Raw genomic sequence first — 27,100 nt, 5'->3', positions numbered from 1 at the left:
GCTCTGTTTACCAACCTGTCCCTCATTCATTATGCCAATAATTGAAATCTACCAATCCCTGATTCTAAATGAACAATTTGCCTTTGGGTCATTTGTTATTTGCAGAATTGTTCCAAACTTTTGCCATTGATTTTATACGCATGTGAGCACATTGTGGCCTGGCTCTAATTCATTTGCCCAACTTGTGGGGTTTTCTCTCCAGATTCTTTAACTTCAATATATTGAAAATTTCAAAGCACCTTGTATCTTTTGAAATTCTATGGTTCACAAGTCTAGTTTATGTCATCTTTGTAAATCATTGAAACATTTAAGGTGCACTGATTTTCAAAAAAAAATGCAGATAGTGGTCTAACCAGGGGTTTCCAAGGATGCATCAATACTTCTGTCCCTCTGTACTTCAGTCCCACATGAACAAAGGCCTGCATTCCATTGAACCCCATTTATTCAGTCATGTCCAGCCACTCTCTTCCTTTATAGCTACTACTATTATTTGTATTTCTTTATGATATTAAAACTCTGATGTCTTCTAACCCAGCAGCCATGCCCATATCAATTTCATCAATTTTTTCCTCCCTAACTTTTAAACTTCTTGGAGCACTAATTTTTCTCAGAAGACATTGCTAGAAATATTCAGAATGTCAGGCAACATCATGAGAAAAGGGGTCCTAGTGTCAGAGCTCAATGTCAAGAACATCTTTGTCTTCGCAGACACAACCCACTCAGCTTGATGTTACAGCTTCTTAAACTGATTTACATTATCTGCTGCATTTTACTTTCAATTTTCTCAAGTAATCCTCCATTTTAAGCCCACTTTGGATAATTTTCTACATTGGCAATGTAAGATTGGGGTCAGACTGACATGATATGGGATTTCACAACACAAGGCTGTAGGCAAAATAAATTGCAATAAAGCCAGGTACCAGTAAAAAAAAGTTTAAAAACTAACAACCTTGAATTAGTGCAAATGAAAAGTGGGTGATTCAAGTTGCTTTGCTGAGGAAGCTCTGTGCTGCTTTTGTAATCCACCCTATTCTCTCTAATATTGACTTTTCTCAGTAATACTGATGCACTGTCCATATGAAATCTTTGCAGGAGGATGCCCAGGAAGAATTTGGTTGGAAGCTAGTGCATGGGGATATCTTCAGACCACCCAGGAAGGGAATGCTTTTATCAGTTTTCCTTGGTCAAGGAACACAGATCTTCATCATGATGTTTATCACTCTTTGTAAGTGTTGAATGTTATTTAATCCCAATACATGAGTCATGTTTGTGCATGTGAATGTTTCTGGTGTAGCGGCGGCTACACTGCTCCTGCAATAATACCCGCAACCAGACGGGTTGAGCTCAGTGAGCAGACTAGTTTATTGCAGGCTGCTGGGCAGCACTTATACTCCCAGCCTGGACCTCACTGAGAACTGCACTGGAAGGCGCTGACATCACCCGGGCGTCACAATGTGCCTAAGCGTGGGTTTCTGAGCCCCGAGCTGGTAGGAAGGGAAACCCCCGACAGCACAATTTTGGCCAGCTGCCCTGCCACGTGGCTTACAGGCGGGGCCGGTTCGTCTGCCTAGTGGTGAGCCGCAACACAGCCCCCCCAGAACCGGTGCTAATGTCCTTTTTTTGCTGGGTGGTCTCACTTCTTGGGCTGGGCAACGACCATGGGCTTGGTGGGATCCAGGTGCACTGGCTTCAGCCTGTCCATGGTAAACAGCTCATGCCTGCCACCCAAGTCCAGCCTGAACGTTGAGCCGGAACGCTGTTTAACCCTGAACAACCCCTCGTACGGTTGCTGCAGAGGTGCCGCGGTCGGTCCCTGCCGAACGAAAACGAACTCCGCGGAAAGCAGCTCGCTAGGAACGTGAGATGGATGGGTGCCATGCCTGGGCGGTGGTGGGGGTTTGAAGGAGTCCAAGTGTGCCCTGAGGTGAGGAAGTAGTTCGTGCGGCAACTGCTGGGGATTGTGAGGTGCATTGACAAACTCATCAGGTAGTGCCAGTGGCGCACCGTAGACCAGCTCAGCTGATAACGCCTGCAGATCTTCCTTGGGAGTGGAGCAGATACCCAGGAGCACCCAAGGCAGCTCATCCGTCCATTCGGGACCAGTGAGGCGGGCCACGAGCACCGACTTAAGGTGGTGGTGCAGACGTTCGACCAGTTCATTGGCCTGTGGGTGGTAGGCCGTGGTGCAGTGTAGCTGTATCCTCAACCTGTGCCCAGAGTGCAGATGTGAATTGGGCGCCCCGATTGCTGGTGAGGTGACCCGGGACGCCGAACTGGGCGATCCAACCATGCAACAGGGCTTGAGAGCAGGAGTCGGTGGAGGCGTCTGGCATTGGGATCACCTTGGGCCAACGAATGGTGTGGTCCACCACCGTAAACAGGTAATAGTTGCCCCGGGAAATGAGTAAGGGCCCAACGATGTCCATGTGAATGTGGCTGAACCGTTCCCGGACGTGCTCGAACTCCTGTACATGAGCCCTGGTGTGCCTGTGCACCTTGGACGTCTGGCCATGGGTACCTGTTCTGGCTCAGCCAACGATCTGCTTCCGCAGCCCATGCCATTCGAACCGCTCTGCCACCTTCCGGACTGTGGACCTGATGAACGGATGTGAAAGGTCGTGGATGTGACGGAAGACCTGCCTGCGCCTCTGCTGCGGAACCGTTGGCCTTGGGGTGCCCAAGGAGATATCGCACAGGATAGTGCCTTTGCCACTCGGAGTTGGGAGATCTCGGAACCGCAGGCTGGTGATGGAGGTCTTGAAGGCCCTCGTATCCTCATCAGCTTCCTGGTCCCGGGTGAGCTGGTCGAAGTCGAGGCCAGGCGTCAGCGTGCAGATGGCCGGTCGTGAGAGTGTTTGGCAACCACATTATCATTCCCCGCCTTGTGCCGAATGTCGGTGGTAAATCCGACACGAAGGAGAGGTGACGCTGCTGGTGGGCCGACCAGGGATCCTTTGCCATCGCGAGTGCCTGGTTGAGGGGTTTGTGATTGGTGAAGATGGTAAAAGTCCTCTCCTCCAAAAAATAGCGGAAATGCCATACCGCCAGGTACATGTCCAGTAACTCGAGGTCGAAGGCACTATACTTGCGTTCCAGTGGGCGGATCAGGTGGCTGAAGAATGTCAGCGGCTTCCAATGCCCATTCACCTGCTTCTCCAGGACGGCACTGATGGCTGTGGCAGAGGCATCGACAGAGGGTGCCATATGCAGGTCGGTGTGCGGGTGGGCAAGCATGGCGGCCTTCACAAGGGTGTCCTTGGTGGCCTCTAATATGGTGTAGGCTTCTAGGTTCCAAGCGAGTGTCTTGTGCTTGGCTGCGATGAGGGCGAACAACGGCTGCATGATGCACGCGGCTCCCGGGATGAAGCGGTTGTAAAGGTTGACCATACCTGCGAACTCCTGCATCCCCTTGAGGCTGTTCAGGCGTGGGAACTCCCTGATAGTGGCAACCTTCGCAGCGGCGGGCGAGGCTCTTTTGGCTATGATGGTATGGCCCAGGAACTGAATGGACTCTTTCCTGAACTGGCACTTGGCTAGTTGATGGTAAGGCCAAAGTCGGCCAGCCAGGAGGAAAGGGCATGTAGGTGGGCCTTGTGTTGCACTCGGTCCTTGCTGGCGACAAGGATGTCGTCCAAATAAATAAAGACGAAATCCAAGTCCCTGCCCACAAGAGTCATGAGGCGCTGGAAGATCTGAGTGGCGTTCTTGAGCCCGAACAGCTTGCGCAGGAATTCGAACAGGCCAAATGGGGTGATGATGGCCATCTTGGGTATGTCCTCAGGGTGCACTGGGATTTTGTGATATCCACGCACTAGGTCAACCTTGGAGAAGACCCTCGTGCCGTGCAGGTTGGCCGTAAAGTCCTGGATGTGAGGGATGGGGTAACGGACAGGAATGGTTGCCTTGTTGAGCTGTCGATAGTCTCCACAGGGACGCCAGCCGCCAGAGGCTTTCGGGACCAGGTGGAGCGGCGAGGCCCATGGGCTGTTGGACCGCCAAATGATCCCCAGTTCCAACAGGTGCGAAAACTCCTCCTTCGCTACTTGGAGCTTGTCAGGCAGGTGCTGGCGTGTCTTGGCGTGAACTGGCGGGCCCTGGGTGGGGATGTGGTGGAACACCCCGTGGTGCAGCAAGGCAGTGGAGAACTGTGGATTGAGGAGTGTTGGGAACTCATCCAGGATCTGCTGGAACTTGTCTCTGGGCGTGCTGATTGTGGCCATCTGTGGTTGCTCCAAATGGGAGGCGTCAAGGCAAACAGCCTGGAAGGTACAGGCGTCCACCAAGTGTCTACCTCTAATGTCTACCAGAAGCCCGTGTGCGAGGAGGAGGTCTGCACCCAGGATGGCAGTCGGGAGGGATGAGACGGTGAACCTCCACGCGAAATTCCGTTGGCTGATCTGGAAGTCGACTGACTTGTCTACATACGTCAGGATTGCCGTTGTGTTGGCCGCACGGAGGGGAGATCCAAGAAGTCGGTTCCTGGATTCGATGGGCATGGCCGGGATGTCGCTGATTTGGGCTACAGTGTCAACGAGGAACCGCCGGCCACTGACTGAGTCCCGCAGGTAGAGAAGGCTGTGTCCTTGGCCAGCTGCCTCAGCCATTAACAGCGGCCAGCCTGGTCGTTTCCCTGGAACGAGCATGGCTGACGACACTTCCGAGCCTTGACTCCCCAGTGCTGGTGGTAGAAGCAGAGGCCTGAAGCGGATGCTGTGGCCTTGGTTATTCTATTGGGGGCCCCTGCAGGGGCCGGGTGCTCTACCGCAGCGCTAGGGGCAGGCTTGGTGTGGTCATGCCTATGCCTCGTGACCTGCTGGACCACAGAACCTTCCGAGAATCGTGCGAGCCATAGCTCTTAGGCCTTCTGGGCGACCTTCCTCGGGTCAGTGAAGGTCTCCTGAACTGGCAGCGGGCGGATGTCCAGGGCATATGTTCGAGGAAGATGTGCTCAAAAAGTGGGCAGTTGGTGTGCTCACCCATGAATATGAGGATCTCATCCATCAGTCCCCTTGGGGACCTGTTCCCCAGGGTGTGTTGAGGTACAGCACCCAAGCAGCACACTGGTGTCTGGATTGTCCGAGGGACCCTGTAAGCACTCGCTTGATGGTCTTGTACTTGTCCTTGGCGGGTGGGTGCTGGACAAGGTGCAGCACGCGTCTGGCGGTGGCCTGGTCCAGGGCAGCAACCACATGGTAGAATTTGGTCGTGTTGGACAAAATCTGGCGGAGGTGAAACTGGGCTTCTGTGTGGCCAAACCAGGTCTCCGGCTCCCGAACCCAGAATTCAGGCAGTTTCACGGCTATAGCGCTGACCCCGGTCTCGCTCATGATGGATTCAAAGACGTTTGAACCAGTCGGGGTCACCAACTGTAGCGGTGTCTACACTGCTCCTGTAATAACACATGCAACCAGACGGGTTGAGCTCAGTGAGCAGACTAGTTTATTGCAGGCTGCTGGGCTGCACTTATACTCCCAGCCCGGACCTGGCTGAAAACTGCGCTGGAGGGCGCTGACGTGGTCAGCGCATCACGTCCTGATGCGTCCTGACGTGGTCAGCACATCACGTCCTGATGCGTCCTGACGTGGTCAGCGCATCACGTCCTGATGCGTCCTGACGTGGTCAGCGCATCACGTCCTGATGCGTCCTGACGTGGTCCCCAAGCACGGGTTTCTGAGCCCCGAGGTGGAAGGAATGGAAACCCCCCCGACGGCGCCATTTTGGCTGGCTGCCCTGCCGCATGGCTTACAAGTGGGGCTGGTTCGCCTGCCTTGTAGTGAGCCGCCACACTGGTATGGTTCCTGAAAACAGCAACATTTCAAATATCATTTTCAACCAGTTTGGTAAGGGGCAGAGTGAGAGTGGAGTTGATGGTTTAACTGAGTTTGTAAGTTTGAAAGTGGTTTGTTGCTTTGTCATTTGTATTGGAGCTGAAAGGGAACAGTATTGGCCAGGAGGGTGGAATAAGTTCTGATAATAGTTTTTTAAACAGCTTTAAAAGTTCATCATTCAAATCTAAGTTAACAGTTGAATGAAAAGTAATAAAAAAACTTGTGAAGTCTAAACAAATAGTGGCAACTGCAGCTGTACTGCCTGTGAAAGGATATAGTCTGAATGAAATGGTTATCTTCTCCATCACTTACACTCATTTCACTAATGTTAGGTCAACTTCTGGCAAGTTCATGGACAAGTCAGGATTAATGCTGATGCATTAAATGATTAAATGCATGGGAAATGATTCACATTGTTGATTGACATATTTTAGAATCAGAATAAAACTTGCTTTTGTTCAGAGATGTCAGCTCTTGGCCTGCAGAAACCTGGAAAGATTTAAAAAATGGTATTTCTCTGCACATTGATCTGTTTCTCTTTATTGCCCTGCAGTCCTTGCATGCCTTGGATTCCTTTCACCTGCAAACCGAGGAGCATTGATGACTTGTGCTGTTGTCCTCTGGGTCTTGCTAGGAACACCTGCAGGATATGTTTCTGCTCGAATGTACAAGAGTAAGTGTGCTCTGAGTAGCAACTTGTTCTCTGCTCTACTGGTGTCGCAGTAACTCAGCCACACTGTGGTGTGATCCAAAGATGCAAAAGATTTTGAGTCAATCTTTGTTGCACAAAATGTTGACAAATACTGGGCTGAATATTGCAGCACTCCCCCATTCAAGTGGCAATAAGGGCTTGACTTAACACATGCTGAGGATGTACATGTGTGGGAAGGAAACATGGAGTTTTGCAGCAATCCTCCCCTGCACCATTGCACTGACTCGTTTAAGTTTCTCATTATCTAACTGTATAGGTGCAATTTGACGAAACTGCATTTCTCTGGACCTTGGTGTACACTGTTTCCCCTGACAAATTCTCACCTTTCCTCTCCTTCCCCAACACCCATCTGTCCAATTATCACTTTTTTGGCTGTGTGCCTGTGGTCCTTTCCCTGTCTTTTTTTTGTCCCTCCTCCCAGCCTTTTTATTCAAGCGCTTGCCTGCTTTTTGCTCAGAGCTTGAAGAGGGACTCAGGCCCGAAACGTTGTTTATATAACTTTACCCTCATAAGGATGCTGCGAGACCTGCTGAGTTCCTCCAGCATTTCTGTTTTCATGTGTTTGTTGTTTTTCAATGGGTTTGTCAATTTAATGTTTGGTGATCTATTTGAAAGAAGTCAATTAACATTTAACCCTGGTAATGACAAGCTTAGCGGTTAGAAATTAATTCTGGGTTAGAAATTAATTCAGTCACTGTCCATAAAAGCAGCTAACTCATGTTTATCAGTTTGAACTGAGAATTGATTCTGCTTATTACATTAGACTTTGAGGCAAAAACCCTGCATTCCAATATTATAAAGAAAAGTCAAATATTACATGGTTTGTTTTAAATTCTGAAGGCTATGGTACCCAAAGCAGAAAGAAGATTTTGGTTTCTCGTAATCTCTTCTGGTATGATTAATATATATATTTTTTTCCATAGCATTCGGTGGTGAAAAGTGGAAAACCAATGTCCTCTTAACGTCTTTCCTTTGCCCTGGGTTAGTGCTTCTCATTGTATTTCTGTAATTTATCATGCCATCCCTATTTAACTGTTGTATTTTGATGCATATGTTTTGTCTAAATTAATAGTCATTTTATAAAAGAATTATTTTGTTGAAAGAATGAAATCAATTTATTCTTGATTAATGTGCAGTTTTGTGTTGATGAATCCATGTGTTTAGACTCTTTCCATAAGTCCTACGCAATCTCTTGGAATTTTAGTTTTGGTTATTGAAGGAATTTTGTGTAAATATTACTTTGGATGCATTCAGAAGAAGCTAGTTTTGTGCTGTAATGTTGCATAGTTGTTGGATCACAATCACCACTGCTGTTAAGGTGACAGCCTTAATTAAGATGAAGAAGCAATGCTTAATCACTTGGGCTTCCGGTGTTCTACCCCAATTCATTTTAAAAACACTTGAACATTTAAACTGAAAATAAATTGCCCTTGTGTGCCAATACCACAGTGTTGGTCTGGTGGTGACCCTTTCACCAGTTTAAATTAGTGTTTTTCCAAAATAAAACAAAATTAAAACTGGACTCTCCCAGTTATCAATCTGATGTCCTTTTCACCTTTCCTGTTGCCCTGAATTTTAACTGGACTTCTTGTAGAGCTAAAGAGCACAGAACCAGGCCCTATAACCCTACTTGTGTGCGCCAAATAAGTTGCCTATCTAAGCCAGTCCATCTGCCTGTTTTGGTTCATATTTCTCCAAACCTTTGTTATCCATGTACCTGTTCAAATGTCTTTTAAATGTTATTGTGCCTGCCTCCTCTGGCAGCTCATTTGATATTTTCACATCCCTTTGTATGGTAAAAGTTTTCCCTCTTGGTTCTCTAGTCCATTTAAAAATCTTTCTCATTTCATCATTGCGCTCTAGTTTTATACTCCCCATCTGCAAGGAAAAGACTGACTACCTTTTTCACATCCCCCCCCACCATTTTGTATCCCTCGATAAGATCACCGCTCAGTCTTTTATGCTCCTAACTTATAAGTTCAAGTGTCCTGTAACTTGAATCCTCCAGTACTGGCAACATCCTTTTGTATGCTTTCTGAACCCTTCTGATGCAATGATGTCTTTTGTTAGGAAAGCTAGAACTTGTCTGGTCTCAATACTCCATATGTGTCCTTGCCAGTGTGTGCACAACAGCTGTGACATGACATCTCAACTCCTGCAATCAGCACTCAGACTGATGAAGGCAACTGAGTTAATCTGATTCATTAAATGCAGTGTCAAATGCACTTAAAAGTGGGAATGATGTATCTGATCTTTGATTTTGGGGCCATGGTCAGATAGTAATGATGCATTGCTGTTGTTCGCAGAATTGTCTTCATCGATTTCTTTATCACAAACCTCATCCTCTGGGTGAAAGGATCATCTGCAGCCATCCCCTTTGGAACACTTGTAGCTATTTTAGCTATGTGGTTTGGAATATCCGTACCATTGACTTTTGTTGGTGCCTATTTTGGATTTAAGAAAAGGGTGAGCTTAATAATATTTAATATAAATGTTCTTTCCATGCACAAAACTGAGAAAGATAAATTCTCAGTTGGAGTAGGCAGCAGAACCAGCCAAATTTGTGAGGGGAATATCTTGAATTTGGGTGTCATCACCCACCTTTCAACAACAATGTTTTTCAGAAGGTCGATCAGAGGACATGGCACTAAACTCCCCTGAACAATTACAGGGTCATGGCATGAAACAGAATCAACTATCCTTCCTAATCTGAGTTGTGATTTGTATTTTAATTTTGTTTTTTTTTTCCTGCAAAAAATATTCAAAACAACATGATGGATTACAGGAAAAGTGGTGAAATACTGATTTTTAAAAAAAAGCGAATCCTTCAAATGTGTGCATGGGAGCTTGAGGAGCAGACATCTATATTGTTTGGTCAGGAGATGTGCATAATTACCCACTTCCCTTGAGTGCCAATATACTCCATGATTCTGTACTCATTGACGGTACAGATTGCAGACCAGCTTTCAATCACAAAGATCTGTTTTTCCTTGATTCTTTACGCAAAAATTTCAGTGTTTGAGTACAGCAAATATTTGGAATTTTCAGTTGAAACAAAGTCTCAGCGGGAGAAGTGAGAATCGATAGTTGTGGAATGCTGAGAGGTGATTGTAGATGGCATTTATTTGGAAGACCAGCAAAGGCAGAACAAGATAAATATTTTGATGAAACTTCATATAAAGGATCAGGATTGAATATGGTTCAAGACTATTCTAATCCCCTGTCGAAACCCCTACTGAAGTTTGAAGTATTTGTCAGTTCCAGGGGGTTTTGTGTGCTTGTTTGATTTTCTCTTTCCATAACATCAGACCACTAAATGAGATGAATGATGTTATCAGTGTCATTGATGTGTGTAACTGATTTAGTGCAATTTGATTTCAGCCCATTGATCACCCTGTCCGTACAAACCAGATCCCACGCCAAATCCCTGAGCAATCCTTCTTCACCAAACCTTTACCGGGCATTGTCATGGGTGGTATCCTGCCCTTTGGCTGCATTTTTATCCAGCTGTTTTTCATTCTGAACAGCATCTGGTGAGTTAAAACAAAGCTTTATTCATTGTGTCTGTGAGACAAATATTATACCTTAAGATGAAAATAGTGCTTCTCCGGACCTCATAGTACACAATAATCACATCAATACATAAAGATGTAATGTATGTATAAATATTTCAGAAATAATTTGCTCGCTTCATTTTCATTTGTAAGAGAATGAAGGTTGTAGGTTCATCAGTTTCACCTGTTGGAGGAATGCACTAAACCTGCGTTTGGCAAACACAATAGGTTCACAGCAACCTTTCTAATAATACGAAGGGCAGTGTTTTCCGTAGCCAGTTTAGAACTTTACCTTGCAGCCTCTGTTGAGAGAAATATTTAATGACCATGCATCTGAATCTTCAGAAATGTTGTTAACTTGAAGCATTCAATATTTCTTTCTTCACCTTGGGAGACTTTCAGCATTTCCTGCAGATGAAGCTCAATGGGCAAAGTCTTCTCTCCAATGATTTCCTTCCAACTTGTGAGGCTCACCGGCCTATATTTCCCAATGTTTCCAGGTTCATTTCAGGTTTCCAGAAATTATATTCATTATAGTTACTTTTATAGCCAAGGCATTGTGTTCAGTTGTATTGTTGAAGGCAATTTGCTAAGACTTAAGCTTTAACCATTGTGTTTCAGGTCCCATCAGATGTATTACATGTTTGGTTTCCTGTTCTTGGTGTTCATCATACTCCTCATCACTTGTTCAGAAGCCACCATCCTGCTCTGTTACTTCCACCTTTGTGCAGAGGTTTGTACTCTCAGCTTCACTGCCTCGGGCTGCATTCAGTGTTTGTTTATAAAGCAACACATCCTACTTAAATGTTATTACATCAAATACTCTCTCGCTGAGGTTAACTGTACCTGTGGTGAATCTGTGTGACCGTTCTATTTTTTTTTATTCTATAGGTCAGCAGAGAAAATGTCAGGTTCATTACCGTGGACTTAATTAAACATTCCGTATTTAGAATAAATAGCCTTTTTATCGAAATCCACATACACAACATCCATCCACCTGTTCCCCTCTATCCATTGCACTCATTATATCCTCAAAGAACTCCGGTAAATTTGTCAAACAACTGCCTTTCTTAAATCCATGTTGCATCTCCCTGATGGAACAATTTCTATTCAAATGTCTCGCTATTTCTTCCTTAATGATAGTTTCAAGCATTTCTCTGACTGCAGAAGTTAAGCTAACTCGCGTATATTTACCAACATCAACACCTGAGACAACCAGCAGCACATTGTCAAGGCAGCAGTACCTTTCAAAAAGGCCATTCCGCTGCACTCCACCCTCCTTTTTTATTCACTCAAAACTAACCACCACTCACCTCAACTGCCAGTTCTTGCATTCCACCACACAGTTCCACATGTCCTCTCAACCAGAGGTGCCTCCTGTGGAAAGGGTGCCTCTGGTGACTTGATTGTAGTTTATACAATTGATTGGGTGAACAGTCTGAATATTTTCCCAGGGTAAAAATGTCACCTACTAGAGGACATTCATTTAAAGTGTGGATGATGGGGATCGTTAAAACAATGTGTGGGACGTTTTTACTCAGTGGTGGGTGCCTGGAACGGTCTGCCAGGAAGAAGATATTTAGCCTTTCAGAGGCTTCTTGATGGCCATGAATAGAATGATGCTTATTATTTACTAGCAGCAGAGTTTTAGTTTGACCTGGTCATCATATTCGATACAGAGATTATGGGCTGAAGAATCTGTTTCTGTGCAGCACTCTTGCTGAGAATGACGGTGGTAGTAGGATCACACTGTCAGAACTCCAATGTGATTTTGCTGACTCCCAGCCCAAGATATCCTTAGGCTGGAGTGGTGATTTACAAAGGGAGCTCCTCGAGTGATCTAATGGAAGGTTTTTTTTAAATTTTTTATTTTTCACACCATAAATCACATTAGCCATGATATACACTTTTACTTTTTCACACATAAACAGTGACTTTTTCTCTCCCCCCCCCCCCCCCAACAAACATTACCTAAGTTGATGGAAGGAGAAGGAAAGAAAAGAATGGACTCAGTAGAATTTCTGGTGTATTTTTGTTGAATGACAACATTGACTGACTGGCTTAATGCAACCTAGATTGTATACCTAAAATGGATGAGGGGGGGGGGGTGGGGGGGGTGGCTTGATCTAATGGAAGGATTGAGGAAGATTGATGTGTTTACTGGTGTCACTAAGAGGTGATCTTGGAGAAATCAAGGATTGCAAGAGGACTTAGTGTGCTGATCAAGAAGTTCCTCTTATGGCGTGGGATTCCTTGCATGTTGTTGAATAGTACTGGGGTGGACTTGACAGGTGAATGATCTGTAACCATTGTCATTTTGTGACTGGACCAGGGGTCATAATCTGAGGACAAGGGGACAGTCTACTAGAGAATATGTGCTTCTCAGTTACCAGATGCCTTTGAAGTTGATGGGTTTTGGATACAGCTGAATTTAAGAGGTGTGGGAATCCCTGAAATGGGATGATCTCCAGGATCTTGGACTGCACCAGTCCCAAAAGCTGTTTGCAGTAATGCTTGGTATTTGCCTTGAATCCAAAGTGAATTCTGGCTGCATTGATATCTTTTCCTCTTGTAATGTGGTTTAATTCAGAAACGTGTTCAGTTGGCAAGTTTTTAAAACCAACAAATTGCATGTTTATTACAAATTAAGGCTATGGGGTGGTTCTTGTTATTTTTAGTGGGCAATTGAGAACCAGCTGGGATTTTAAAAACTCTTTGAAGAATAAATAATAGGATGTTGTAAACCTGGGCCAAGGGGGAATTTAATGGTTTGCTGCCTCGTGGTGTCTCAAGGCCCTTATAAAATATTGCATTAGCTTGTACATATAGAAATACAAACACTAATCAACCACACGTTCTTGTGCAATCCTATTCTTTACAAATAAAGCCAGTTCTTACCCCTTATTTGTAATTCATTCTCTCTCATGCCCATCCCCAACCCTATTCACTCAGCATTAACTACCAGTGTGTGTGTCTTTGCGATGTCAGTGTTTCAGGGAATCGATGTCATGGGTTGAGACCCTTTGTCAAGACTGATTCCAGCATCTTCAGTTTTAATTTTCTTTCCTCTTGCCTGCATGCTCTTGCACTTGCCACTGACTTAGAGATGTGGAAGCAGTACCATTACTCCTTAAATTTTGGGAAGTTCTCAAAAGTACTGGAATACTTCATATCATTGCAAATTAATTATACCAAGAAATGGTGCAGCTGCAATAATAGCCATGTTGCCTCTGGTGGGGGAGCAGGGAGCCTCTTGCAGCGCTCTTCTGTGGGGTCCTATTGCCTGGTTGTTATACTGATGGCCTCATACAGGTTTAAATGTTTCTGAAGCGACTCTTTTGCTTCTCTTGGGGGACTGGACTCGTGGCATCTCTTTGTACCTTTTTAGGGTACATGATTATAAAGGAACCTAATTTGGCCCATACCCATGAGAGTGAAATTGTAGGTTAAATTTGCCATTGAACTGTGTACAACCTTGAAATGGAGATGGTTCAGGTGCACCCCAGGGAAAAGTGAGATGGTCAAGTCCAGAGCTGCTTGGATGACTAAAATGCATGGTTGGGTGGATAACTGTGTCAGTTATTGTCAGGAAGCAGAGAATTGGTCTCCTGCCCTGATGCTGCCTGCCACCTGGTGGTTACTGTAGGTGATGCAAGGGTGATCTGTGGGAAAATGCAGGATAAGTCTGACCATCTGGGTTTCTTTTTGAAATGGGCTAATGAGTCCCAACTTTTAATGGGGCTAGAGGCAAAACTCCAACAAAAAACCTCCTTTACAGAGTAGTGAAGAAAGCACACTTTGATTCATTTCTCATGCGGTGACATGCCTTTGTAAGCTAAATCTGATTTAATGTTATTGCACATTTAAAATAAATTTTTAATCATGTCCATAAAGAAATCAATTCTAATTTAATAATTCTTCACAAAATAAATGAACTGCATCTTAGTGCTTCCATACCATCTTGGTATGTGATTTATTTTCTGCTTAATAGACTTGTGACGCTGATTTCTTTTGCAGGATTACCACTGGTGGTGGAGGTCATTCCTGACAAGTGGCTTTACAGCTGTTTACTTCTTTGTGTATGCTGTTCATTACTTCTTCTCCAAGCTTCAAATATCTGGTGCAGCAAGCACAATATTATACTTCGGCTACACGCTCATCATGGTCTTGATTTTTTTTCTCTTTACAGGTAAGATTGTAAATTAATTTTATTAATTTGTCACATTACACCACGCACAATGAGAAGGGTTCTTCTCTGAACAGACGAACAGGTTATATCAAACATTCATACCGGCGTGTAAAGAGTACAGGATTACAATGGAAAGGAAGATTAGCACCAAGCAAGGGCAGTTTGAGAGCACTTCTATGGGGTTCATTCAGGAGCTGTTTAATTGCATTTCCTGAGGGTTGGGGCTCGCTGGAGTGCAAAGTGAAATGCTTCCCTGAACCATGGGTCAGGAACCCGAGGGAAGGGCCTCACTCTAGTGTAGCTGACAGTCTGCTGCTTCCCTTGAACCACAGGTTGAGAACCTGAGGGTTGGGGCTCACTGGATTGTAACTGACAGAGTGAACTGCTTCCCTGAACCACAGGACAGGAACCTGAAAGTTGGTCTCACTGAAGTGCAGCTGACAGAGTGGGCTGCTTTCCTGAACCACTGATTGGGGACCTGATGCAATAGTTTTCTGTTGGACTACCTCGGAGGGCATTGAGGTCAAGTAGAGAGCCAGGGTGGTAAGTTAACTTGTGGAAAGGACACTACTGAAGAAGTGAAAGTTCCACAATCAAACTGGGTTTTTATTTCCAGATTTTTTTTTAAAACTGAAATTCATTTCTGAAATTGACCAATAAGAGTTGAGTTTTTACTAGTGTACATTTGTGTGTTTTCCATGTTTGTGCTACTTGCATCAACCACAGTTACGGTTGGATTTTATTGGTGATCATGAATTCAAGTTTAATATTTGCAATGAAAATTAGTCATTTTAATTTAGACCAAGAGTTCAGAGCAAGTAAGTTGTGGCTAAGTAGGACACAATACAGGCCCTTAGGCCTAGTCTTGTGCTGAACTTAAATAGACTTACTTCACATCAGTCTTGCTCTTCCCTCTCTAACAGCCCATAACCTTCCATTTTTGCCTATCTCATGCTTTTAAATGTTTCCTTTTGTAAATGAGCTGCCATCACCACCACTGTCAATGCATTTCCAGGCACCCACCATGCTCTGTGTATATTTTTACCTCTGCCTTTGCTAAACTTTCCTCTGCTCACTTTAAACTGATGTCCTCAGGTATTGGTCGTTGTTACCTTGGGAAAAAAGTGCTGGCTGTCTCCTCTATCAATGTCTCTCATAATCTTATACACCTCGAAGTCACCTCTCATCCTCTGTTGCTCCAAAGAGAAATACCCTACCTCACTCAAACTTTCCTCAAAAGGTGTGTTCTCCAATCCAAGCAGCATCTGGTTAATCTCTGCACTCTCTCCAATGAGATGAACAGGACTGAACATAATATTCTCATGGACCAACCAGAGTTTCATGGAGCTCCAACATTACTTTGCTGCATTATGTGGCAGCTTTCCTCCTTGATTTGATGTGTGCTTATTCCAATGTTTCAAAATCTCTTCTCAGCCAAAAGATAGGAGCCCCATGACTGATAGAACACACTAGAATTCAACCACTATCAAATAAACAGGAAGATAAAAGTTGAAGCAAAATGTGGAAACAACACAAGTAAAACAAAGATTGTTTTAAGAAGTTAGATAAGAAAGTCTGCAAAAGCTTAATGCTTTCTTGTGGTTGCATGAATATTTTATTGTGCACCTCATGAGAACTGCTTAACTGCTGGGGTTTAGTTGTGATGAAGGAAATCAAAGCAATAGGGTAGTGTGTATTTTGGGCAAAAGAGATCCACTGAGCCAGAGGCTTCAGGTTCAGGAGCAATGAATAGTTTTGATGCACTTTCTTCTAACATGTACAGTGTGGTTTATAATCTCTGAAAGTGCATGATGTAGCTGGACTCTCTTGACTGTACAAAGTAGCATATCATTTAGTATGAAGATTTTGAACATTTTGTGTGCATTTTGAAATTCACAATGAGTAATAATGTGTTGAGTATTTGATTAGAGCTGTCAGTTAAAATGGTGTAGGGTACAGTTCTTGCCAGTAATCTTCAGTTCTCAGTTTTGTTTGCATGAGTGGATTCTTTAACAATGTGTGGCTTTGATCTATTCTGTTACCTTGTACTCAGAGGGTTGCTGCAGCACCCAACACTGGGTGGAGAGTGGGGCCTTCGATCATCAAATGGCAGCTGTGTTTGTGGCTTGTCTCCAGGGAACATGCTGTGAGGCCCCAGTGTCGCCAGGGGCCGTGCTCCCAGCTGCTCTACTTTTAATTCCTTCAGTGAGGAGAAAGGCCACTTGATCTTAAATAAGAACACACATGTGAGCAGGAGTGGGCCACTTGGCTACTCGATCTTGCCCTACCATTCAGTGTGATCACCTTTTTTCTGACCTCCTCTCCTCTTCTGTCCCAATTTCTCATAACCCTCAATTCTTTGATCTTTTAACTCTTATTTATCTCCATCTTTAATTCATCTTATCATCTGGGCTCCACCCACTGCAGTTTTTTGGGGGGTGAGGGAATTCCAGAGATTCACTAACCTGACAGAAGAATTCAGTTTTATCTGACTGGCCCCTTTTTAACTAAGTCCCCTTGTTCTCAGTTCTCCCACTGTTGAAAATATCTCAGCATGTGCCCAGCCAAACCCCCTTTCAAGGATTTTATTGTAGATTTTCACTACCTTTTATGTTAAGTTTGCAGCTGTTTATTAGTGCTCTCCGGATGTAGGGGAATGGGTTGGCTTATTGAAAGCTAAATTTTGGGAAAGACTGACCACTGGAACATCCTGTCACGGCAGCTAGAAACATATTGAAGGGTTTTACGGCACTTCAGAAGCTAGAGCAACCCAAACTATAAAGGAATGCTGTCATCTCTAATACTTCAGTCCCACCAGCCCTTGTGCAGTTCCTGTTAATGGCTTGGAAGTTTTGCCTTCATATCCTTTTGGAAATCCAGCTACGTAACTCTCCCTTTACTGGACAAGTCCTCGAGCACTCTAATAAATTTTCTTAAAACAATTTTCCTTTATACCTGATGTTTATTTGCAGATTTAGGGTGAAATTAAATCATCCCATTGTTTAAATGCAACAAAATAAGACATGAAATAATTACAATGTAGGTAATTAAACGAAGACTGCTTTCACCTCTGTTCCATAGTCATTGACTCAACCTCTCCATTCCCTGCCAACTGCCTGAAGCTGAACCCCACTGCCCTTATCTACTCTCCATAGAACATTGCAGCACACAAAACAGGCCCTTGTAGTCTGTGCCAACCACTATTTTGCTAGTACCACTGATCTGCTCCCACTCCATAACCCTTCAGATCTATTCCATCCAAGAATCTATCCAATTTATTCTTAAAGCACAAGATTGAGCCCATATTCACCACATTCCACACTTCCACCACTCCCTAAACCTTTCCCTTTTCAGCTTAAAACTATGACCCAAATCTAAAAGTGGAAAAAAGCCTACTCGCATCCACTCTGCCTATACATCTCATAATGTTGTAAACCTCTGTCAAATCCCCTCATTCTTCTTTGTTCCAAGGAATAAAATCCTAATCTGTTTAATCCTTCCCTGTAACTCAACTCCTGAAGACCTGGGAACATCTTAATAAATCTTCTCTGCACTCTTTCAATCTTATTGATATCCTTCCTGTAGTTAGGCAACCAGAACTGCATACAATATTCCAAATCTGGGTTCATCAATGTCTTAAACAATTTTAACATAACTCCTATACTCAATATTTTGATTTAAGAGGCTAAGATGCCAAAAGCTTTCTTTACAATCTTGTCAACCTATAATGCCTCCTTCAGAGAATGATGTATCTGTATTCCCAGATCTCTTTGCTCCTCCACATTTTTCAGTGCCCTACCATTTTCTGTGTATGCCCTACCTTGGTTTGCCCTTCCAAAATGCATCAGATCATACTTGACTGCATTAAACTCCATCTGCCATTTTTTGGCCCATTCTCCCAGTTGATCCAGATCTCTCTACAAGCTTTGATAACTTTTCTCGCCATCCACAGCGCCTCCTATCTTTGTATCATCAGCAAACCTGCTAATCTAATTGACCACATTATTATCCAGATCATTGATATTGACAACAAACAACAATGGTCCCAATACTGGTCCCTGAGGCACACCACTAGTCACATGCCTCCATTCTGAGAAGCAATCATTCACTACCACTCTCTATTTTCTCCCACATAGTCAATTTCAAATCCACTTTGCAACCTCTCCATGGATACATAGTGTCTTAACTTTTTTAACCAACCTCCCGTGTGAGACCTTGTCAAATGCTTTACTGAAGGTTATGTAAACAACATCCACAGCCTTTCCTTCATCAATCCTCTTGGTAACCTCCCAAAAAAACTCCACAAGATTAAACATGACCTACATTGCACAAAGCCATGCTGACTGGAAAAACAACCATTGTCCGTTGTCCCTGGAACAACCTGTGCAATTAGTGACTTGGGACTTCAGCAAAACAAGTCCCATTATTTAATTTCTATTCTCACAACCTCCATTCTAAACCAACTGCTGCTCCCTCGCAGTATTGACTTCGCAAGTGCCTTCCAACCAACCTGGGTCACTGATTCCCCTCACTCCTACTGTACAGTCATTGACCTCAATTCCAAAATTACTAATTCCCTTTAACACTCTTCCTCATCCACGATTCACGGAGTTGAACATCCACACCTTTGACAATTACAAATATTCTGGAATTATTATGTTAACTCAATTTTAAAAAAACTGAAAATAAACATCGAAAAAGTCCTCCAAATACTGGAAGTACAGGGAAAAAAAAACAAATGAATTCATTTTAATTGACTCAAACAATTAAAACAAGTACTTGCAATTTATAAATATCCCAACAGTGCACAGGAAGTCCATTCTACCACTGAATTCTACAGATAATTGGTTGATTCTTGAAGATCTTCTGAACAAGTAACTGCATTGTAGGTGCCGTGAATATCTCTGTTCAGTGAGGAATTAGTTTTGTACAATAAACTAAGCTGTAGCATCCCATGAAGTGAACAAATCTTTCCACAAAGTACATGACACAGGACCCGTGCTTCATCATACACTACATCTGACATCACTGAACTTCCTTAGTGTTTTCCAAGGGGTCTTTGACCCCAGATCCTACTGTGCCAAGGCTTGAGCTAAACTGAGTTATATCAATCCTTCCTGCAGGTTGCTTTGCAATGCTTTGACAGTGTCCTATTCCAAAGGACCACAGGTGTGGAATTAAATGAGACTGGTCCTACTGTGATTTAGAGGTTGGGACAGTTATAGCTTTAGAAGAATGAGATGGGGATCTCATTGAGACATTGAATATTCTGACTGGTCAGATGCAGGAAGAGTATTTCTGATTTTGGGGGAAGTCCAGAACAAGGACTCAGTCTCGGGATAGGGAGTAAACCACTTGAGATTGAGATGAGGAGAAACTTCTTCACTCAGAGAGCTGTGAACTTATGGAACTCCTTATCACAAGTGTTGAGGCAGGTTTATTAGATATATTCAAAAGGGAATTGGATGTGGCCCTTGTGGATAAAGGGATCAAGAGGTATGGGGAGAAAGCAGGAACAGGATTCTGTGGTCACATGATCAGCCATTGAATGGTGGTGCAGGCTAGAAGGGCTGAATGGCTTTTTCCAGTATTTTTTCCCATCTTTCTATGGCAAAAGCTGGAAGGGATGGATAGATGAGAAAATGTCATTTAGCCCCATAAGTTGAAGTTCCAGCAAGTAAATGGGAGGTAAAGTTATCTAGCAACGTGAGGGTTAGATAAATGAAAACAGGGCTACATGTTTTTCTTCTTTGTGCATTTAATAAGGAAGCAGACCATTGTGGGTAGGAGTGACTTCAAAGGCTTTGTATCTGAAAAATTAGCATTCTATTTTGCAACTTCAATGTGTAATGTTAATAAATACATTTTAGTCACCAACAAGAATAATAGATACTTATAAATTCCTGGTGATGGCTGTTATGGCAACAGGAACTTCAAATTATAGTGTGTTGATTTAAAAAAAAATACATTATGTAAAAAATAAATATTTGTATGCAAAGAAAAAAATGAAGTGTACACAAATTTCCATTTATCAAAAGCTGGAAAAAGTATTCAAATATAATTAATTTTCTAATCACTGTTTAGAATGATTAAAATGTAATTTATTTGTTATTTTTGTAAGCGAGTGAGATTTAAAATTAAAATAAAGAGGAAGAGCAACTGCTTGCCTTGATGTTTTTGAAGATTGCTATAATTTGTGTAAAAAGATGAGCAATTGTTGGATGAAAAATGACCAGACTCTTACAACTGATCAGACCTCTGTAGCAGTGAAATTCTCTCAATTTGACTGCAATGATATGATTAGGCAAAAATAGACCAGAGCTTTCAGAAAGAAGCATTCGCCCAAACTTGCCTTTTTTCAAGTTTGTTTGAAATGGCTGTTGGACTGAATGATGAAGCATAATTTACTGAAAAAAGTGTTGCAAATACTTGGTAGCTCAGGCACTTTGAGAAAAACAGTAAACATTTAACTGTATTCCTCTACTCAGAAGTTGTCTGACCTGAGTTTTTCAGACATATTTAAATTTCAGCATTTTTTCTTCTTTTTGTATACACTTTTACATTTATTTATAAAACTAAGCATCTGTTTGTTTTTCTTTGCTCTATCTTCCCATACCTCTATCAACCAAGTTTAAACCCTTGGCAAGAGCTCAGGCAAACTGGACCATGAGGATATTGTCACAATCTTTTTGAGGTGCAACTTGACTGGCTTGTACAGGTCCGATTCCTTCCAGAATAACTGCAAAGCCCTTTCTCCTTGCATCAACCCTCAATGGTATTCTGCACTATCCTATATCTGCAGTCAATGGCACACAACACTGGAATAATTTGGAGATTGCTGCCTTGAATGATTTGCTTAATCTTTCTCCCGACTTAAAGCTTGATGTAATACCCAACACCCAACCCCAACCAACCAATTTTCCCTTGCAACCGCTGCAACCGTGCCTGTCTGTCCCGCATCGGACTTGTCAGTCACCAACGAGCCTGCAGCAGACATGGACATACCCCTCCATAAATCTTCGTCCGCGAAGCCAAGCCAAAGAAGAAAAGAAGAATACCACAAGCTCACTTGTTCTGCTGGTGCCTGCATTGCATTTACCCATGGTCAGCAGTAGACATCAGTTGCAATTCTGCCTTGGCATTAATATGCAGCTAATGTTGGAACCAAAATTTAATTTCGACCATGACTCAGCCAGTCTTAGGGATGAGAATAATCTGAGACTCAATAATGTTGTGGACTTTGGTACCTGGATAGCGTTGAACTTAATTTTCCTAACTGCTCAATGAATAATGTGGTCTGGAATAAAACAACAGTATCAGAAATGGTATGCCTGAAGATTAGAACATAGAACAGTACAACATGGAATATTGTGTTCAGTTCTGGTCACGTTACAGGAAGGATGTAGATGCTTTGGAGAAGGTGCAGAGGAGATCTACGTGTGTGGCTTGAATTAGAGTATATTCCATATGAAGCAAGGTTTGCACTAATGAAATATGAGAGGTGACTGAATGGATGGATGCAAGATTGAGGGGCTTAGATAGGGTGGACAGCCAGCACATTTTTCCTGGGGTGATGATAGCAAATATCAGAGTACATCAGCTTGAGGTGAGTGGAGGAAAGTTCAGGGGAGATATCAGAGGTAATTTAAAAAATTTTATTCAGAGTGGTGGGTGCCAGGAATGCATTGCCGAGGAGTTGTAGTGGAGGCTGGTACAATCTGGACACTCACGGAGTAAGAAAAATAGAGGGTTATTGGTGTGAGGTAGAGAAAACCTGTTCCAGGTATCTACCACTCTCTGTTCAAAGAGACGCTTGCTCCACACATCTCCTATAAACTCCATTTATCCCCCCACCCCACCCCAAATCTTAAAGGTATGTCTTTTAGTATGTGTAATTTTTCCCCCTGGAAAAAATATTCTGACCATTGCTCTACCCTGACTTTTTTTTTAAAACAGACATTTGGTCCACTGGATTGTTAGAAGCAAATCTATCTTGCCTAAATGAGTGTCAATTTTGGATTCACCAGTCTCCAGATGAAATGTCCTTGAAAGCTCATCTTCTTTCTCAGGCTGCAACAACAAACATGTCCTGACAGTCAGCTGTTCTAAATTTGACACACACCTCAGAACTTGTGTTTACAGTCATAACCACCCAGTTATTCTTTCATCTCCCCTTGCCATCCCCAGTTACGTCCTATCCCAGTGTAGAATGAACGGTAGAGGAAACAGCCCTAGGAATCCACAAGTTGAGTTTGCATGGCACAACATGGAGAAAGATCAATTATCACTTGCTGTAAAAGAGGAAGGTTTGCAGACACTGTGATTGTCATGTTATACATCAAAGTGACAGAGAAATTCACCAGGTCACTTGCTGGCCTCCAGTCCTTCATCAGAATTTATTGTCATGAACATGGCACAAAATTTGTTGTTTTGTGCCAACATTACAGGAGCAAAATTGCTACAAATTACATTCACTTTAAATAAATAAATGGATGCAAAAGAGAGTGAGTATGGTTCATTGTCCATTCAGAAATCTGATGGTGGAGGGCAAGAAGCAGTTTCTGTACTGTTGGGTGTTTGGTAGCAGTGAGAAGAGGGCATGGCCTGAGTGGTGAGTGTGCTTTCTTGAGACTCTGCCTCTTGTACACATCCTTGATGGAGTGAAAACTAATGCCCATGAGTTTTGCTATTTGGAGCAGAGGTTAACAAAGATGCAGCATGCTGTGTTCTGGGAAACAGGAGACTTTGTGTCCTTCACTGGCCAAGTCTTGAGGGATTAAACTGCCTGTCAGGCTCTGGCACTTGGTGAGTTAAACAAGGGGCAAACCTACTGGACCTGTTGTAGTTAGGCATGTGTATGACCACATTGGTAAAGCGGCCTTCGCACTGTTCATGCAGACACTGCTCCCTGTTTTGTGTCACCATTATGCTAGCTGGGAATGTGTGGGCCAACAGCTGGAGGGTATTGCATGGACTGCAGCCTTGGCACTGGTGGCAATGCCCTTGTATAATGAGAGAAGAGCTAACAATAATTCACACCAAACCCAACATGAAAATATTAATCAAATACAGTTGCTATCGGGAATGCACGACTTTTCAAGTGGCAAAGACTGATGGGACAAAGACGAGGGAAATGGATCATTACATGAAGGGAACCAATATGTAGACAGGAATGGAGACTGATTTCATTGCTTCTGTAGAATCAGCACAGACGATGTGATTTGTTTTCATTTGGTTTAAGTTATGGTGTATTTGTCACATTAAACCTGGTACAGTGCAAAGAGTTCCTCTGTGAGCAGACGGAACAGGTCAACTCTAACATTCGGCTGTATAAAGTAGGAAGATGAGTATAATTGGAGTATAACATTACAATGGAAAGTAAAGATCAATTATTACAAAGCAACAGCAGCATAATTACATTATTATGGTGTTCATTCAGTGGCTGTGGCAGAGGAAATAATCCTCAAGCTTGTTGGTGTGTGATTGGGAGAATTAGAAGACAGTGCCTCCAGGGTGTGATGGGTCCTTTCCATGACATTCTGAGCTACATTCACTTCCTTCTGAAGCTTGAGCAGAGCAACTCCTGTACCACACTGATGCATCAGCAAGCCTGATAGTGCACTTGTAGAAACTGCGGGATGTGCAGAGTTTCCTTCATCTTCTGGCGTGTTGTTTGGGCATCACATCAATATGATTGATTCAGGTAACTGCAAACATTGACTCTTGAGAACTTCAAATTGCCTACTCTCTCCACTTCCTTGTCATTGGGGAGGACTCTTCCATCTCTCCTGAAGTCTATGATGATCTTCATTTTACTTATGTTGAGAGTGGTACCATGCTGTTAGACATTCAGTCTCTTCCTCTATTCTGTCTCAACATCACTTGATATCTGGGCTGCTGTTGTGGTGTTGTTGGTGGACTTGAAGATGGAGTTAGATCATTATTTAACTGTACAATTGTGGGTTTATACTCCATGCCACAGTCTGGAAATAATGCAGAACTGCTCCTTTGGGTGGTTGGGAAAGCAGTTCAAAGTTCAGATTTATTGTCAGTGTATATGAATGATAACACGTACAACCCTGAGATTCTTTTCTTTATCCTGTGGGCCAGGCAGAATTTATCTTTGTCACTAGCTCAGAAACTCCTCCTGCCTCCAGTCAGTGTCCTCGCTCTGTGCTAGTTTGCCTAATAAGATGCAGAAAGGGCGCTCCTACTCTTTGCCGAGGTGGTTTGCATTTGAAATGTTGTAATTCAGTACCCCCCATTCCCTGAGTCTGTCTGAATTGCATTCATCTCCAGGAATTCAACACACAGTGATTAGACTTCAGGCTGAAAGCACAATGGAAACTTGGCACATCAAATAAAAGTTTGTAAAAACATTTGGCAAAATCTTGCATGTGTATTGCACAAACAGCATCACAATTGAAAATTTGGAGGATCAAAGAAACACTTCAGAATTTGTTTTTTTAGAGTTGACGTAAAGTGTTAAAGTATATTGTGCTACATTTTCCTTGTCTAGAAGAGGGACTTTTTCTTGGAAGTTTGCAAAAATTGACAGAGATCTGATTTTGTTGCTCCACTAGAATTTGAAGTTGTTTGAAGTGTGTAAAACTATCATATTTAACATTTACTTACTGCTCTCTGTTTTGTACAATAAAGTGCTGGAGAAACTCAGCAGGTCACGCAGCCTCTACAAAAAAAAAGGCAATCAAAAGGCCCTTTCATGCCAGGCCTCCACATGGAGGCAAGCTGTAAGTGCAGAGGGAAAACATAAACCTATCTTTCATGGAGCAGCCCTAAAAAGCTGCTCCTGTGTCACGTTCATGTTGAGCGCCCTCAGGAGCCAATGGAGATGGGGTGGCTGGTGCCATAGCTCCACTCATTATAAATGCGCAGCAGACCAATGGCTCTCTTCCTTACCCATAATCCCCCATGCAGCTGGAACCGCTTTGTGTTTCCCAGAACAGAATTTTGAGCTGCTGATGAGCAGTCCCAAAAACTGAAGCAGCCCGATGAGCTGGAGGAGCTGTTACAGCCCACCCCTTGATGGCCCCCACCCTGACAGCTCCTGATGGCTTTTGCCTTGATGGCCCCAGCCATGTCAGCTCCCATCAGCCGCTCCTGCCCTGACAGCCCCTGCCATGACACCCCTGACCTGATGGCTCCACCAGCCACCCCCTGCCTTGAGGGGTCATTGAGGGGTGAGTGGGTGAGAGAGGGAGGGGAGAAGGTTTGTGGGCTGACGGCGTCATCACGAGGTCATCAGTCTGTCCCGAGCCAGCTGCTTACGGTGGCTGTATATTCATGTGAGGTGGCAAAGTGCTGCGCTCCATCGATTATCCTTCCCCGTGAGGGAATGCAGTCATTGCCTTGGTGCATTCATAGAGGCAAGTCTTTCAACACAGGGCCAGAGAATCTCACCCTTTACAGTTGGGATTTTTCATTGCACGAGAGGGCCTAATGTTTTTCCAGCATATCTGTGTATTGTATTTGTCCCCAGTATCTGCGAAATTATGTAACTGTGTTTTTGTCTCTTTTTTAGGAACTGTTGGATTTTTTGCCTGCTTCTGGTTTGTCAACAAGATCTATAGTGTTGTGAAGGTGGATTAATAATGGCCTCTGCATATATGATGTGTATTTTCTTTCTTTGCAGCTAAAATATTTATCATATAGCTTCAATCCTGGACACTTTCTAAATACTGTTCACTTTTAATTGCACATCTAGAATCATTGCAATAAAAATAGATTAGTCCATTATCTCTCACAGTTTTTGTAATCATGTAATTATGGTTAAAATGATGAGTCAGGAAATGCTTGGCTGTTAACTCCATGTCCAAAAGTTTGATTCAGTGCATATGTTCTCCTTCTCATCTTGATTTGTAGTGCATGCTTTGTGTGTGCTCTCTGATTCTGTGCCACTGGCAGGCTCTCTTGCCCAGTATGCTAGTATTTGGATATCTGGGCACCTTTCTAAAGTGCATTTGAACTGCAAGAGCAGCAACGTTGCTGAATTTCCAATCTGCATTTTCCTTTTGGTGGCATAGGATTGTGAAGCAGTCCTGCTCTGGTGGTTCCAAAGATGAGGATCATTGTTCTCATGTGTTTTTATTTCCAAAGTACGTGCTCAAAAATAATTGAATAATCTTACTGAAAGTGGATTTTGAAGTGCTTCATCAAGACAATTGCAATAATATCAATTGTATATAGACAGCTCACCATCTTTGTAGTGTAAATATATGCATCTTCATTCACCCATTCTATCCCTATTCCCCAAGTTCGATCTTTGTTCTTGCTTTCCAACAGCAGCAAAGATTTGATCCTTTATTGGTATTTTCTTGTACTGTGATATTTTGTAAATATTCCCAAATCCTCGTCAATTTGAACAAAGGGTTGTGTATTTAGTGCTGGAGTAGCACAGGTTGCTGGCTTTATCTACCCGCAGTGCCTGATTATGTCTTGAACATATACCAATATTTGTTCAATAAACTTGAGATGAATCACTTTCACTTGTGTGGAGTTCATGAATCTTGCTTTTTAATTGATCAGATTGCGTAATATTGTGCACTAATTATCATGTGGTTGAAAGATTAAAACCTGAGGTCAGTGGTTCTCTCAATGCGACAGGGGATGAGAATCTCCATGTCTGTCTCAAATCATTGCAGGTGGATTTTAATTAATTCTAATGTTTCTCAGTGATTTTATTTTGATGTGTTCGAAACTTTTTAAAGCAATATTTCTGGCATATTGCATACTTAGAATATATTATCATTGATCATTACGGTTCCAGATCCATTCTTCTGGTAGATTACTCACAGGC

At 43.1% G+C, this 27,100-nt stretch overlaps 1 protein-coding gene across 2 annotated transcripts in view; it reads left to right on the top strand.

Annotated features, from left to right (window-relative positions):
• The window catches only part of LOC138740634 (transmembrane 9 superfamily member 2-like), a 73,592-nt gene extending 46,803 nt beyond the window's left edge, over nucleotides 1-26,789 (top strand). The window contains exons 10-17 of one of the 2 annotated variants that reach the window (XM_069893550.1): nucleotides 1,093-1,225; nucleotides 6,382-6,501; nucleotides 7,464-7,521; nucleotides 8,847-9,006; nucleotides 9,922-10,073; nucleotides 10,716-10,827; nucleotides 14,112-14,283; nucleotides 25,826-26,789. In XM_069893550.1, the coding sequence (XP_069749651.1) occupies nucleotides 1,093-1,225; nucleotides 6,382-6,501; nucleotides 7,464-7,521; nucleotides 8,847-9,006; nucleotides 9,922-10,073; nucleotides 10,716-10,827; nucleotides 14,112-14,283; nucleotides 25,826-25,893 (975 nt within the window). In that variant the 3' untranslated portion in view covers nucleotides 25,894-26,789. The remainder of the gene's footprint in view (nucleotides 1-1,092; nucleotides 1,226-6,381; nucleotides 6,502-7,463; nucleotides 7,522-8,846; nucleotides 9,007-9,921; nucleotides 10,074-10,715; nucleotides 10,828-14,111; nucleotides 14,284-25,825) is intronic. The other variant, XM_069893549.1, reaches the window with a different exon arrangement.
• The last annotated feature ends 311 nt before the right edge of the window (nucleotides 26,790-27,100 follow it).

The sequence above is a fragment of the Narcine bancroftii genome, chromosome 8 (genome assembly GCF_036971445.1).
Source record: "Narcine bancroftii isolate sNarBan1 chromosome 8, sNarBan1.hap1, whole genome shotgun sequence".
In the NCBI taxonomy this organism is placed as follows: Eukaryota; Metazoa; Chordata; class Chondrichthyes; order Torpediniformes; family Narcinidae; genus Narcine; species Narcine bancroftii.
The sequence above is the reverse complement of the archived record's forward strand: the minus strand, read 5'-3'. Positions and strand labels throughout refer to the sequence as shown.